The sequence below is a fragment of the Zootoca vivipara genome, chromosome 4 (genome assembly GCF_963506605.1).
Source record: "Zootoca vivipara chromosome 4, rZooViv1.1, whole genome shotgun sequence".
Taxonomy (NCBI): Eukaryota; Metazoa; Chordata; class Lepidosauria; order Squamata; family Lacertidae; genus Zootoca; species Zootoca vivipara.
In genome coordinates, this window is record NC_083279.1 from 42656445 (window position 1) to 42670118 (window position 13674).

Here is a 13674-nt window from a genome sequence, read left to right on the forward strand (position 1 = left end):
CTGCTATGTATATAGTGTCACAGTGCTTGATCAGAAAATGTTCATAACATCACTGATGACAAGACACTAAGAAAAATGTGTATCTTGACTTGGACAGCTCTGCTATATACAGCAAAGCTCCAATATTTCAGGTATCTCTATTATTTTCCTTTAAATGATGTGTGTGTGTGTGTGTGTGTCCACAATTGTACAGGGACAGATAAACAACTTTGCATGAGGCACATACTTACAATTCAGCTACCATATCTAACAAATATGACTGAAGATAGCAATAAATGCACATGCAACTATGTAGCAATTTTAGGCCAAAATCACATATTTTATAGGATTTAAACATTCCTTCTGAAGCAAGAAGTCATGTTCTATCATTGCTGCATTAAACATGACAAATAGGTTTATTTGCCATCTAATTTTTAAATTTAAATGGTTCACATTTTAGGTTTAGATGTTTATTTTAAATTAAGCATGACAAATAGATTTACACACCATCTACTTTATCACGCATAATATAAAGAAGAAAATAGCATGTGACAAATTTCCAGGCAACTTACATTCCAACTTGCTGCTTGTTGATTTAAACTTTACCTCATGAACAATTTATTCTGTGTATGCATGGAAATAGTACCAAAACAAAACTGACCTGTTTTCTTCCTCCAGGTCTGCTAGAATTCTCTCCAGTTCACCTCTTTCTTCACTCTCCAAGGAAATTAGAATTTGTGCAGGGCTTCGCGGTTGACTGAGTGGGGATTCTTGGTTCAAACTTTGGCAGTAGTGCTGGATTAACAAATGTTCATCATCTCTAAAAATGCAAAAAAAGGAAAATGGTAAGAACAAGAGAAAGCAAAGCAAAGAGACCAGACCCACATTTCCATCTAGAAAACTGCCCTCCCCATATTTTGTCCTCAAGAATGGCAGAGAACTGTGATAGAGTATGTATCAAAGGTTGGTACAGAGTTTGTCTCGGCTGCTGGCAGGAACTCAGAATTCAGTGTATTAAACTGATTACAACAGAACAGTTCAGTCCCATTTTTATTTTTTTTTACATATTACTAGGTACATTCTGCTAAAATTTAGGCAGAAGGGGGAAAGTGGCATATCAGCAAACTGGTCAAACCAGTTGCTTGGTGCCATCTCTCTGAGAAAAGAAGTAGATAATTTGTTATGGAGGAGTATGAACAATAGGTAGAATGAAATCTTCAGCTGCTGTCAAGATAATCTTATCCAAACTGAGATCCCAGGACCCCCATTTGGGAGGTCAAGATTCCTACCTCTTGGGTCAACAATAATGTCTAGGTAGGGATGTTCTGGAGCCTCCAGCTTCCCAGTGATATTCAGGGTCTCCTTTAGCCTAAATACAGAACAGCTGGCATGCACTTCACCAGAGGAGCAGTTCATTCTTCCACTTTGAATACAGTGTAATATGATGTGATCTTGTGTATAAGTGAATTTCCCCTCACTCTTGTTTTTGTTTTCCTGTTCCTCTTCACCCCAACACTGCATACTATTCCATCCAGAAATTAGAAATGTCATGTCCAGGTTTTCCTTATGCCTTCATTTGTCCCACTGCCCTAAGGCTTTTCAACTGGCTCATAAGTGAGCCAATATGTATGGCTGTTACTGAATCACTCACCTCTGCAAGGTGGCATTTATGACTGGTACCTTTTTAACACAAGGCATCAGCAACTTTAACAAATGCATGCAGAGAGAAATTCAACCTGTGAAGCATTTTGAAATCAAGAAGGAAGCAACAGTTGTTTCTGTGCAGGTTTTGGCAACTAATAACCTAGTGTCCTTCATAATAAACTGCATATGTGTAACCAAGGTTAAGCCACTATATGCCATATCATTAAAGCACTGTCTTGGATTACAGCCAGCTCCTCTATTTTTGCTTTGCATTTGTTGTGAAAATTAGTTTAGCAGAGTTTTATGCAAGGTTGTAATTCTGTGCACCTTTTATTACTAGGTTATATGAAATTTTAAACTGGTTATTTTAAAATAAAACCACAATAAAGATTAAGTTATGGAGAAAACAACTAGTAAGACAGAAATACAACACTTGTATCCATGGAGAGTTACACCTGGTCGTTGTGCTTACACATCTGTGGAAATATCGCAGGCAGGAGGACATAAGAGGCAAAAGTACTGCAAAGCCAACTGGGAATGTGTATTGCTTAACCAGTAGCTCATTCATGCATATGCGCCAACTTGTGAGGGAGAATGGGGGGGGGGCGACATTGTGAGCTAGGAACATGGCGACAGCATGGCTTCAGTGGCCGGCAGCTCTTCCTCCTCTGCCGCCATTGGCTGGGGGCTGCTTTCCCCTCCTTCCCCTCCACGGCAGCAGGAGGAGAAGGATCTGGCCATAGAAATCTCATCACGCTTGGCTCCATGCTTCACCCTGACTTTTTGGAACATTGGAGGTGCTCCAAAAATATTTTGGGCCCCCAAAAGGGTTAGGCCCCCAGGAGTTGGAACTTCTGCATTCATGTGAACCTCTGGATTGTTTGAACAAACAAACAAACAAACCACTTTTGTAACTCTTTTTGTAACTTTTTAAGTGCACCTCCAATCCCTGAAGTCTTAAGTTTTGTTGTGCATAGATTAAAATGTTGCTTCCATTTTGGATTTTAATTTGTCTTTATGCTTTAAATTACTATGGCAAAGAGCAATTCATAAATAATAAAAAATACTGGTTTTCTCCAATTCTGTGGGTGATCATTTAGAATTTGTTTTTGGAAATGTAAGCCACACTGATAATTCAATTATAATGTTTAGTATTTTAAAAGGAAAAACTAAAGGCATTGCTTTGTTTAGTGTTAGGGAGAAGCATAGCAGCAGCAAGCTCTGCCTTTGTCCTATGTGTGTTCACTGACACCAGAACAGAATGCCAACATGCAGATGTCTGAAGTTGTTCCCCTGAGTATATCTTATGTATCTGGGTTTTAGCACCAAGATACATAGTCAATGGTCATTGTATAAAAGACATGTCCAAAGTCCATTTCGGGGGCCTAATGCAGCCCACTGGTCAATTTAATCTGGCTCCTGAGGCAGTTTATCTCCTGGGGTAAAATCCTATAAAAAAACTTCAACCCTAAAGAAAACTCAACAACTTCAATCCTAAAAACAACTTTGGTTGACCCTTTGGTCGGCCCACACAACCCTTCACTTCATCAAATCTGGCCCTCTTTGAAAAAAGTTTGTCAATTGTACCATGAATAATGCATATTATTCTCCAGAAGAAGCAATAGAATGGTTCTCACTTGCAGTTCTTTACCTATCACACTTGGTGACAATAGAACTCTAGTCTATTGGATAGAAGCCTATGTTTGCTCAAGCCCATGAGTTCAACCAGGACAAAGTCTGGTGAGAATAATTGGGTTGTTGCTTATGGTGGCAATCCTGAAACAAACAATACTGAAATATGCATTCTTTATGTGATTTTTGACATTAGTTTGGCAATACTGTCTAATGTGTAGCATTGTTATGAATTTTAATTTTAAGAACTTATGACAGATCTGAAATCACATATGCAATATAAAGTTTTCCATAATTTCATAGAAATGGCACACTTACATGCTCTCATTAGGAGAAATGCTATCATTCAGGTACGTCCCATTGGTGTTCTCCATTTCTGCTAGCCTACAGAGAAAAGAAAATATCTTAAATATCTCTAAGTAGTCTGCCTTTAAATGTGACACAGATAACTGTAACAATCAGCACAAACGGTTCTGAAATAATAGCACCCATACCCCTTTTCTTTCCCTTGGAACTAGTTATTAGGCTGCTCAGCAGTCATATCTAAGACTAATTGCTTTCACTATAAATGACATGGAGGAAAAGTTACATTTTTTCATTTTAAAAGATTGCATTGTACTATTCTTTGCTATACGCACCCACTCACGTTTCTCTCGCTGGGGCAGAAAAAACTGTAAATATTAGAATTTAGCTTCTACTCTGATATATATGAGATGATTCTTCTAAATGTGTGGTATACTAATAGGGTATGATTATTTTTCAAAGCAGTCATTTTCCTCCCCTATAATATTCAGAAACTGTATCACTTTTGATCCATGCACTAAAATTGACAGATCCTGGACAGATATCGCTATTTTGTAGTACATGGTCACTGCAGGATTCCACTGAAGCATATCTCTGGAAAAAAGAATGTATAATGAAGTTCTGAGCACAAACTCAGAGTTAGATGTAAGCAAGAGAGCATGCTTTGGCAATTCCTATTTTAAGTGAGTTGTAGGTACATTCTAAATATCATGCAGTCACTCTGCATGCAAGTTAGTCGGCAAGCTGATTAGAAGAAGTTAGTAAACATGTATACCCTCCATCCTTGGAGCTTTTAATAATCCTAGCATCGTTTGTTAAAGTTTGTGTGGTGTTGGCCATTATAATTCCAATATTTAAATTGTTTGCATATTGCCTTGGTCCTCTTTTTTTTAAAAAAGGTGGAAAAATATAATTTATGATGGTGATAATTTAATAATTGTTTCAAGGAAGATTTGCCTAACAAAGATTTGTCCCCATCTCGTACCTGCTAGCATAATGTTCAATACGTGAATGGGTATCGTCATGTGAAAGCTGAGGGGACGAAGCAGGCCTATAAGGCAGAAAAAACTGATTAATCACACAAGTAATAATGCTTAGAAAGAGAAAATCCACCAAAGTTGTTATTGGCCTCACTGCATCTAAGAAATATCACACTTAAGAGTTGCAACCCATGTGATCTGTTTGCTTCCTCAACCTACCTGTAAAAAACATTTAGTGAAAATGGACGCTCAAAAGTTTGGGGATTTTTCAAAACCAGACAATTGCTGTTATGTCAAGAGCTTCTTGCAAAATACTTTCTTCCAATGCTATGTTTTCTCATAAAGTCTGTTCAAGTCTGTATTATGTTCAGACTTTGTTTTGCTCTTTTCTAAGCTGCATTTCCTGTCTACAATATTGGTTCATCAAGGAAAATCGAGGAGAGGACACCTGAAAATTTCCAAATTTATACCAGCCATCCCAATCAAGGCCTCCTCAAAACCATCCCAAACATACCAAACAATCCATCGTATACAGCCAGGCCTTACGTTACAACCGCATCTGTTCCAACTCTACAGACAGAGAATCTCACCTAAGAGATCTACAGCAAACCTTTTTAGAACTAAAATATCCACCTGATGAAGTTAAACAACAGATCAACAGAGCCAGACAGATACCTAGAGAGAACCTGCTGCAAGACAGACCCAAAAAAGAAAATAACAGAACACCACTAGTCATCACATACAGCTCCCAAGCTAAAACAGTACAACGCATCATCAGAGATCTACAGCCTCTCCTGGACAATGACAGCTCCCTTTCTCAAGCTCTGGGAGGAAGACCTTTCATTGCCTACAGACAGCCACCCAATCTTAAACAACTCCTCACCCACAATAATACAACCACCAGACTTAACATGGACACTGGTACCAGAGCCTGCAATAAACCCAGATGCCAACTTTGCTGCCACATACACCCAGACAACACCATTACTGGCCCCAACAACATCCAACATACCATCTCAGGACTATTTAATTGCTCATCTTCTAACATTGTGTATGCCATCAAATGCCAACAGTGCCCTTCAGCTCTCTATATTGGACAAACAGGCCAAACCCTACGCCAAAGGATAAATGGACATAAATCTGACATCAGGAACCAGAAGACAGAAAAACCAGTAGGAGAACACTTCAATCTCCCAGGACATTCTATACAAGACCTCAAAGTAGCTGTCTTACTACAAAAGAATTTCAGAAATAGACTGGAAAGAGAAGTTGCTGAATTGCAACTTATCACCAAGCTCAAAACCATGGAGGGACCTGGTTTGAACAGAGATATCGGATTTTTATCTCATTATACATGATAAGCGATCTTCAGCCATCTCAACCCTTGCTTTTTCATGCAAAACCATTTGCAGTCGTTTGCGGTCATCAACAGCTATCAGTCAGTCAATCACCCATTTCCACCACCCTTCTGAGTGATCCCCCCTCCCCATCCCCACCCCTCCCCACCCCTTCTCTACATAAGTGCCTGGAAACTTCCATTTCACTGTATCTGAAGAAGTGTGCATGCACACGAAAGCTCATACCAAAATAAAAACTTAGTTGGTCTTTAAGGTGCTACTGAAGGAATTTTTTTTATTTTACTTCGATCCAGACCAACACGGCTACCTACCTGTAACCAGTCCTCAAAACAGATTATCAAAGGGAAGGTGATGAGGTCCTTGCATTGAGTACCTTCCCAGAAAGATGAAGGGCGAGAGCTCAATGTGGGTGGAGATGAGCTTGTATCCTGAAGCTGCATTTGCAGTTCTCTGAATCAGGTTTCTATTCCTTTCACAGAAAGCCTGACACTGCAGCAGCCTGTTCAGTGTGCTACATATAGTGTGCTGTATAAGCTGTATATAGCAAATACGCTCAAAGGAGGATAAAAAAACACACCAAAACGTGTAAATGCTTGGGGTGCATTTGTAATTGCCTGCTTCCCTCAATGCAAGTATTAGATCTGTGTACTAGTATTAGAAACACTAATGCTTCTGAATCCATTACTGTTCAAGCATGAACAAACATTTTACCATTGCTGCTGCCACATCCATGGGGATTCTTTGCAAGAGCAGGATCAGTATTGTTTAATTCGCAAGCCAAAATCCAGTTGGGGTAAATATCCTTCATAATAATGTCCCTGAATATTCCCCACCCCTGGGGTTTGCCAGTGCAGCTATTGAGTTCTGTTTGCCTTTCCTATGATGAATTAATCTATCATTAGACTTGCTTTTTCTTTTAACCAGGTGTGTAAATGACCTGCTAAAGTATTGGCATTGTTTTAAAAATATCGTTGGCCTGCAGTATGTTTAGTATTGGAAAATTGTGCATTTCGGGGTAGTCTCAGATTTTATTAAGAGACTGAGAAAATTTATTCTCACTTTAGCTTTATATGAGGAACCAGCTATATAATAAAACTGTGTTTCCCAATAACAACAGGAAGTCCGCCCCCCCCCCCCTCAGGAGAAGTGATAGACCTATTCTCAGCCATCTCAAATTTCCTGAGACAATAGTTTGACATGCAATTTAGCATAGTTCTTTCAGATCTCACCACTACATTTTATGAGATGACTTTGTAATATAGACCAGGTCATTTTAAAAAGCTTGGTAGTATTTTTATAGCAACACTTAATGCATTTTACTGCTCTGACACATCACGTGGTTTTTTTTAATTGTCAGACCTCAGTTGCATCAAACAATGCCTCCTCTTTTTCTCATAAGTTAAATTGCCTGTTTAATGTAAGTATTTGTTATTCCCTCTCTACATAAATTTCATAGCTTTAGAAGAAAGCAGATCGACACTTCAGAACCGGACTAAAGCATGAAGAGACAGAATCAATACTATTTTACTTCTAGGCAGGGCCGTCTTAAGCATACCTGGCGCCCTGGCGCGACGGATCCGTCTGGCGCCCCCACCCCGTTTCCCAGCGCGGCGGGTGGGCGCAGCACGGCTGTCGCCTGGAGGGCCGGCACCCTGCGCCACCCAGCCTGGCTGTAGGGCTGGCCCTGGGCCAGGGGGCGCTGCCCCCCTGTTGCGACGCCCCTGCGCGCGACGGAGGCAGCCCCAAGCCCGCGTGCCTCCGGAGAGCGGCGTGAAGCCGCTGAACAGCTGAGAGGCGCTCCTGGGGCTACATCCGGCACACCTGGGGCGTCCTCCACCGCGCCTCTCAGCGGGCGCTGCGGCGCCCCTGGTGGCCTGGCACCCTGCACCGCCGGACCCAGGCCTAGAGACGGCCCTGCTTCTAGGGCAACTATTCTTGTTTTATATGTAAGCAAATACAGATTTACAAATTCTGCAAGTATGTAACCTACATGTGGCCTATAGTTTTCTCTGTTTCAAAGGGTTTTCTTTTTGTATCCGTGGAAAGAGTTCTAGCTTTGTCTCACATGCCCATGATGATGGATGGGCAAGAACCAAGTATTCCAGGAAGGAGGGAAGCAGTTCTGGGGAGAAATGGAGTTGCTTCCATTTGGAAATCAGCAATAGTAAGTTTTGTACAGTGTTAAGTAAAGTATGTTTTATTGCCTAATTCAGCCCCCTTTAATATCATTTTTATAAAAAAATTGAAGCAGCAGACACTCCATTGTAAAACAGTGAATCAAAAACAAAGCTTGGTGTTTGAACTTCTGAAAAAGCTGTACACAAGTATTTGAATAGTACTGAATTCCAAGCAATTAAATAAGGAGGATTATATCCTTCAGTGAACATTATTTCTTCATGTTGTAGGTGAAGCTTTAAAAAAATATGCCCCCCCCCACATTTTCAATAATGCAACAAAGAGAAGAGACATAGAAAAGGAACAGATAGAGCTGAGTGGGGTAGATAAAGGGTATCATAAGAAATGCTTCAATCTGGTTTTGGGGGATCTCTCCATCCAATCGCTCACCCCTGACACATCACTGATTTAACAATGAAGTATGTACATTTAGGCAAGGGAAGCCCTAGCACTAGAGAAAGATCCAAACAGAAACAAGTGCCTCAGTAGATATGAAGATCTGGTAATGTACACACATTGACTATAGCATAAATTCCTGTCCATACACTTGGAAAAGTGATGGAAATGTAGATTTATTGAACTACAACAAAGTTCAAAGCCAAAGATAAGGTTTAGATCAGCAGAAACAAGAAAAGCCTCATTATTTATTCACTGGTACACTGGATTCCACAGCTCCAGAACGTGAATAGTGTGTTGTTGTTTTTATCACAAATGGTCAAAGAACAGTGGTTTCTAAAATTGCCTTTGAGAAAAGATTATGTGCTGCCTTTAAAAACTTGCAAATCACTGTAAGCCAAACTTACTGGTACAGTAAACCAGATTATAAATATAAACTAAATAACAGGTATATTATAAATGCTTCCTCAAACAGTTGAAGTTGTTGAGTCTTACTGGATGTCAGCCTAGTAGTTAAAGCAGCTACTACAAAAAACACCAATCTGGAAGGTTTATAATACAAAGAACAGTAACCATGTAATCAGTTGCTTGTACAACAGGTTTAAATAATGTACTGTACTGTAGAAAGGCTCACCTGTTGTATGTGCTTTCAGAACACCAAGAACTATCAAACTGAACTATGCTCAAACAGAAAAAGAAACATCAGCAATAGTATTTGGATACATAATATCCCACAACTTCATCTGTGTAAAAACAGTAGGTGTTGGAACAGATTTAAAAGGCCAGTGGAGGCAGTTTATAAGGCACGTCTAAGAATCCAAAGATGACTATCAACACTGCAGAAATCTGAGTTGCTGATACTCTAGCCAGAGTGTATATCTGAAGAAAGGAGAACCAGTGTCACAGATAAAACACTGCTATTTTTCATTCTGAAACTAAAGGAGTTTCACTAGTGATTGTAAATATTAAGAATTCTGCTGTTCCTTTAGAAACTTTTCTGGAATGGTCAGAAAGAGATGTCTGATGATATTTGTATTTATTAGAACTAGATGAAGGAATTAAATGGACATAATATTCATCATTAAGGAATAATAAAACAAGACCTAAGGATAGAAATACTGAATGCTATACATGAAAATCATCTGGGAATTGAACAATGCAAATGAAGGGCTTCAGAAGCTATTTATTGGCCAGCCATGTGCCATCAAATTGTAGACTTGACACAGTTATGTACTGGATGTTAAACTGACAGAAATAAAAGCGAAAAGGAACCTGTGTCACCTCAGAAAATTCCACAAAAGAAACAAGATACTGAGATGCCTCTGTCTACAAAGAGAGATAGTTTGATATGGACATTTCAATTTAAAAGGAGAGATGCAGTAATAGTAGAAATCAAGGGTAAATCAACTTTTAGTTCAGAATGAATCCACTGAATTCTATTTTAAACTGATGTCTTCAGCTCATTTTCTCTTCTATCCTGCTAACTGCAAATAAATAGTTTGTTCATAGTTGTAAATCAAAGTCCCTGCGTACTGCATGGGCTAGGTGAAAACAATGACTGGCTGGATGCAGACAGCAGGCCAAATGCCATCCACCCATTATATTTTTTTATTTTTGTTGTGTAAAAAATAATGAAGTTTAATTATGTCTTCATAGGCATTACATACCGAAACTGTCAAAAATTATTTTGCGTGAATTTTAATGAACATGCTGTGAGGCTCTCATATATTTGCTCCCCATCCTCGAGAATAGCAAGTGAATAGCATAGGACCTCCTCTGTGCTGGTCCTATGATGAGGCAGAGTGAAGCAACTGCCTTAGCCAGCAGATGCGGAGGTGGGGGAATGGCCAGAACTATGAGTGCCATGTGGCATGCCCTGTACCTGCTACACTAGCCTGCTGGTCTCAAGTGATCCCAGCCCCCTCCCCAGTTCCAAGGTTTGAAGAAAATCTAAGGAGTGTTTGGCAAATGTTGAGGTGCAGGGAGTGCCTTGCCTCACAGTGACTGAACCAACAACCTTCCTGTGACCCTTTCCTATTGGGGGGGGGGTTGCTGCTGGAGCAGTGCAAAGCCAGGCCCTGGTGACTACAGGTGTTGCGTTTGACTAGAAAGGCCAGCCAAAAATAATGTCCCATACTGTTACAGATACCACTAAAATGTAAGCTATTCTTAATTCACTTGTAGTTGAGTATCCAACAGAAAACAGGTCACAGACCTAGCAGTAGGTGGTTACTGGCATTCAGTCTACACAGTTCTTCAAATACATGCAGCAAAAACCAGGATGCTCATTCATTAATATTATAGGCTGTAATCCTAGACAATTTATCTGGGAGTAAGCCCACTGAATTCAACTGAACTTACTGCAGTGGGACATTTATAGGATTGCTTTCTAAGAGAATGCAGTTAGCCTTTACAACAGTATGCTCCAAATATATACTGTGAATTAATTGCAGTTTTAGAGCTGCTTATTTCAGTAATCACTCTTTGCAAGGAAAGGGCAGAAGCCACACTCTTCAGAAGAATTTTAGTAGTGTTCATAGACTAATTTTAGGCTTCCTCCTTCACTAATATTTGGCAGACATATGAATTAAGTAGCACAAACAAATAATTAAGACCAATCTTAAAGTTATGTTAGCATCAATGTCAAGCTGATAGTTATCTAAAGTGGATAGTTATTCATATCTGCAATTACTGAACTAACTTGTCAGTGAATTCATGCAGCCTTAAATTAATAAGAGATTTCTGTTGAGAAATAATAGTATCTTGCTCCTGAAACTTCAGGCACAATTCATTCTAAATTTAATGTTAATGAAAGCATCTAAATGCAGGAATCTAAGTACAGGGAATGCTCTCCACTGAAACAAAATATTGGAATATGCTTTGTGTTGCATGGATCATAACCAGACCTCTGACAGTATTGAAAAGTAGTGTTCATTCTCAATAATACATTGTAATTGGACTTGCAATATACCAGAATCTTGTGACTGCTTAGGAGGGCAGAAGCAGAACTTCTGCACAGACACTGCCCATCTACAAGCTCCTCTCCATTCATTTACACTGTAGGCAGATCCCCCCAAAACCCATAGATGCCAGTCTGGCTTCTCCACTGAAATGAATGGGAAAGCATGCATATACCAAATAGCCAAATGTGCATTTGATCACACATTCATCTAGGGCAACTGTGTGTATAATGTTAATGACCTTAAAAGTAAGCTCAATGATATATTTCCTTTCCTTAAATAAATAAATAAAAATTAAATCTCAAAGTTGCTTGTTTCCCAACCAACAATGCCTACTTTAATCCAGAAATTCAAATATTTAATGTGCATGCTTCCATATGAGGTAGGACTGTGCAACCAAATCTCTGTGATTCAGATAGAAGTTAACTTTGATTATATGATTCAGTTTTGATGGACCGTAACTTTGAATACAATGTCACGTACATTTAATGAAGTGCAGGAAACCCTACTGGTATACCATTCCATTGATTTGGACTAAAATTTTGTTTTAAATTTTAACCAGGTGGGGAGGAAGGAGGGAAATGGACATATGTTAAAAAACAAAACTCAACAGAAATTAAAAACAAATAGTGAGAGAACAAATAGTGAGAGAACAGCAGAAGCAATAGCAGCACACTTTGGCAAAAGTACTCACGCAGAATCTACTGGCCAGAAGTTGATCAGAGTAACAGGACTGAAAGACAAAAAATGAGGAGGTGAAGAGAGAGGCAGAAAAAACTTAGCAGCAAAATAATTACAGAAAGTTAAAAAGAAACCCAAAAACAGGAAAATCCAATAGACCAACATGAATGTCCATGGAAAGCAGCCAAAAATATGCAAAATAAAATATTAAAGAGAAGGAGAGAGACAACAAGCTGTAGTGCAATTGCTATTAAATCATGTAACTATTAACTAGCAGATGATAGGGAAAGAAAAACACAAGACATAATTTTTGTGTCATCATCTCTATGGGAAGAAATATGGAAAAATGTGGGAAATTTACAGTATAAATTTAAAATTAAACAAAATTAATAATTCATAGAATCATAGAGTTAGAAAGGACCAAGAGGGTAATTTAGTCCAACCCCCTGCAATGCAGGATTTTTTTGCCCAATGTGGGACTCAAACTCACAACCCTGAAATTAAGTCTCATGCTCTACTGACGGTTCTATATTTGATAAAAGTATTCTCCATATCAAGAGAAAGTGAATGAATGTTGACTTCTGCTTATCTTAGGGATGGAGAATCTGTGGACCCCCAGATGTTGCTGGACTCCAACCCCTATCAACCCAATGATGAAAGCTGTTGTCCAGTAACATCTGGAGGCCCACAAAATGACAACCACTTTAAATACTTTCAAAATGACAACTACTTTAAACACTTTCAGTGCAATCAATAAGCTCACAGGCATTTTTTCTTTTACTGGTTCAAGTTGAACTTATAGCAATTGAAACGTCAGCTTGTATATTACTTTCAACCAAAATAAACAAAAATGAAAGAAATGAAAGTGGTGTTATGCAGTTAGGAAGTAAAGGGATCAGGTGCCACCTGAGCAGCTCAAAGAACTTAACAAATAAAAAAATTATTTATCTGCTTCACTCACGTTTCCATGTTGTCTCCCTCCAACACTGTTTGTACAGGCAGGTAGCCCATTCTTGGGTGTTTTGCAAAGTATCTTTTTGTTCGGAATTTGTTTTTCAATACCTTGGCGAAGTCACGAACATCTTCTCCTGAAGTAGTCTGGAAGCAACATATTAAGGGTATCACTTTACAGGAGAAATCCAAATATTTGACTGGCCTCTTCCACCAAACCACAAACATTTTACCATTATGCATTAGAAGTGCATGACAACTTACTTCAGGAGCATGATTCACTTCCCATGATCTAGAGATTTGCAATATATCAGCAGATTTGTTCAAAAAAATGTATTCATGAACATGAGGCTGTTAATGTACATATTAAATATTTACAAAAAAAAAACAAGTTTGCCAGGTCTGTGATAACCCATAAATTTGTATGTGGCATGTACCAACACAGCAAAATAGGTAGTACAGGAGGTTGCTGTGTCACAGTAGGAACAGAATAGAAAAGTAGCAACAGGATAGTCTCCATCTTTATAGTGAAACTGTATTCTCGTAATGTTCAGTAATATGCACCCCCTAACCAAATATACTATTTATCATATTTTTATATTGACCTTATCAACA

The 13674-nt window shown here is 39.0% G+C and overlaps 1 protein-coding gene across 12 annotated transcripts in view; it reads right to left on the minus strand.

Moving 5' to 3' along the window:
* Window positions 1–13674, minus strand: part of DMD (dystrophin) — a 1020507-nt gene that overhangs the window by 25148 nt on the left and 981685 nt on the right. For 7 of the 12 annotated variants that reach the window (XM_035114375.2, XM_035114388.2, XM_035114380.2 and 4 more), the window contains 5 exons: window positions 13070–13206; window positions 12122–12160; window positions 4544–4609; window positions 3574–3639; window positions 641–799 (listed from right to left, as the gene is read on the minus strand). In XM_035114375.2, the coding sequence (XP_034970266.2) occupies window positions 641–799; window positions 3574–3639; window positions 4544–4609; window positions 12122–12160; window positions 13070–13206 (467 nt within the window). The remainder of the gene's footprint in view (window positions 1–640; window positions 800–3573; window positions 3640–4543; window positions 4610–12121; window positions 12161–13069; window positions 13207–13674) is intronic. The other 5 variants (XM_035114377.2, XM_035114383.2, XM_035114381.2 and 2 more) reach the window with 3 other exon arrangements.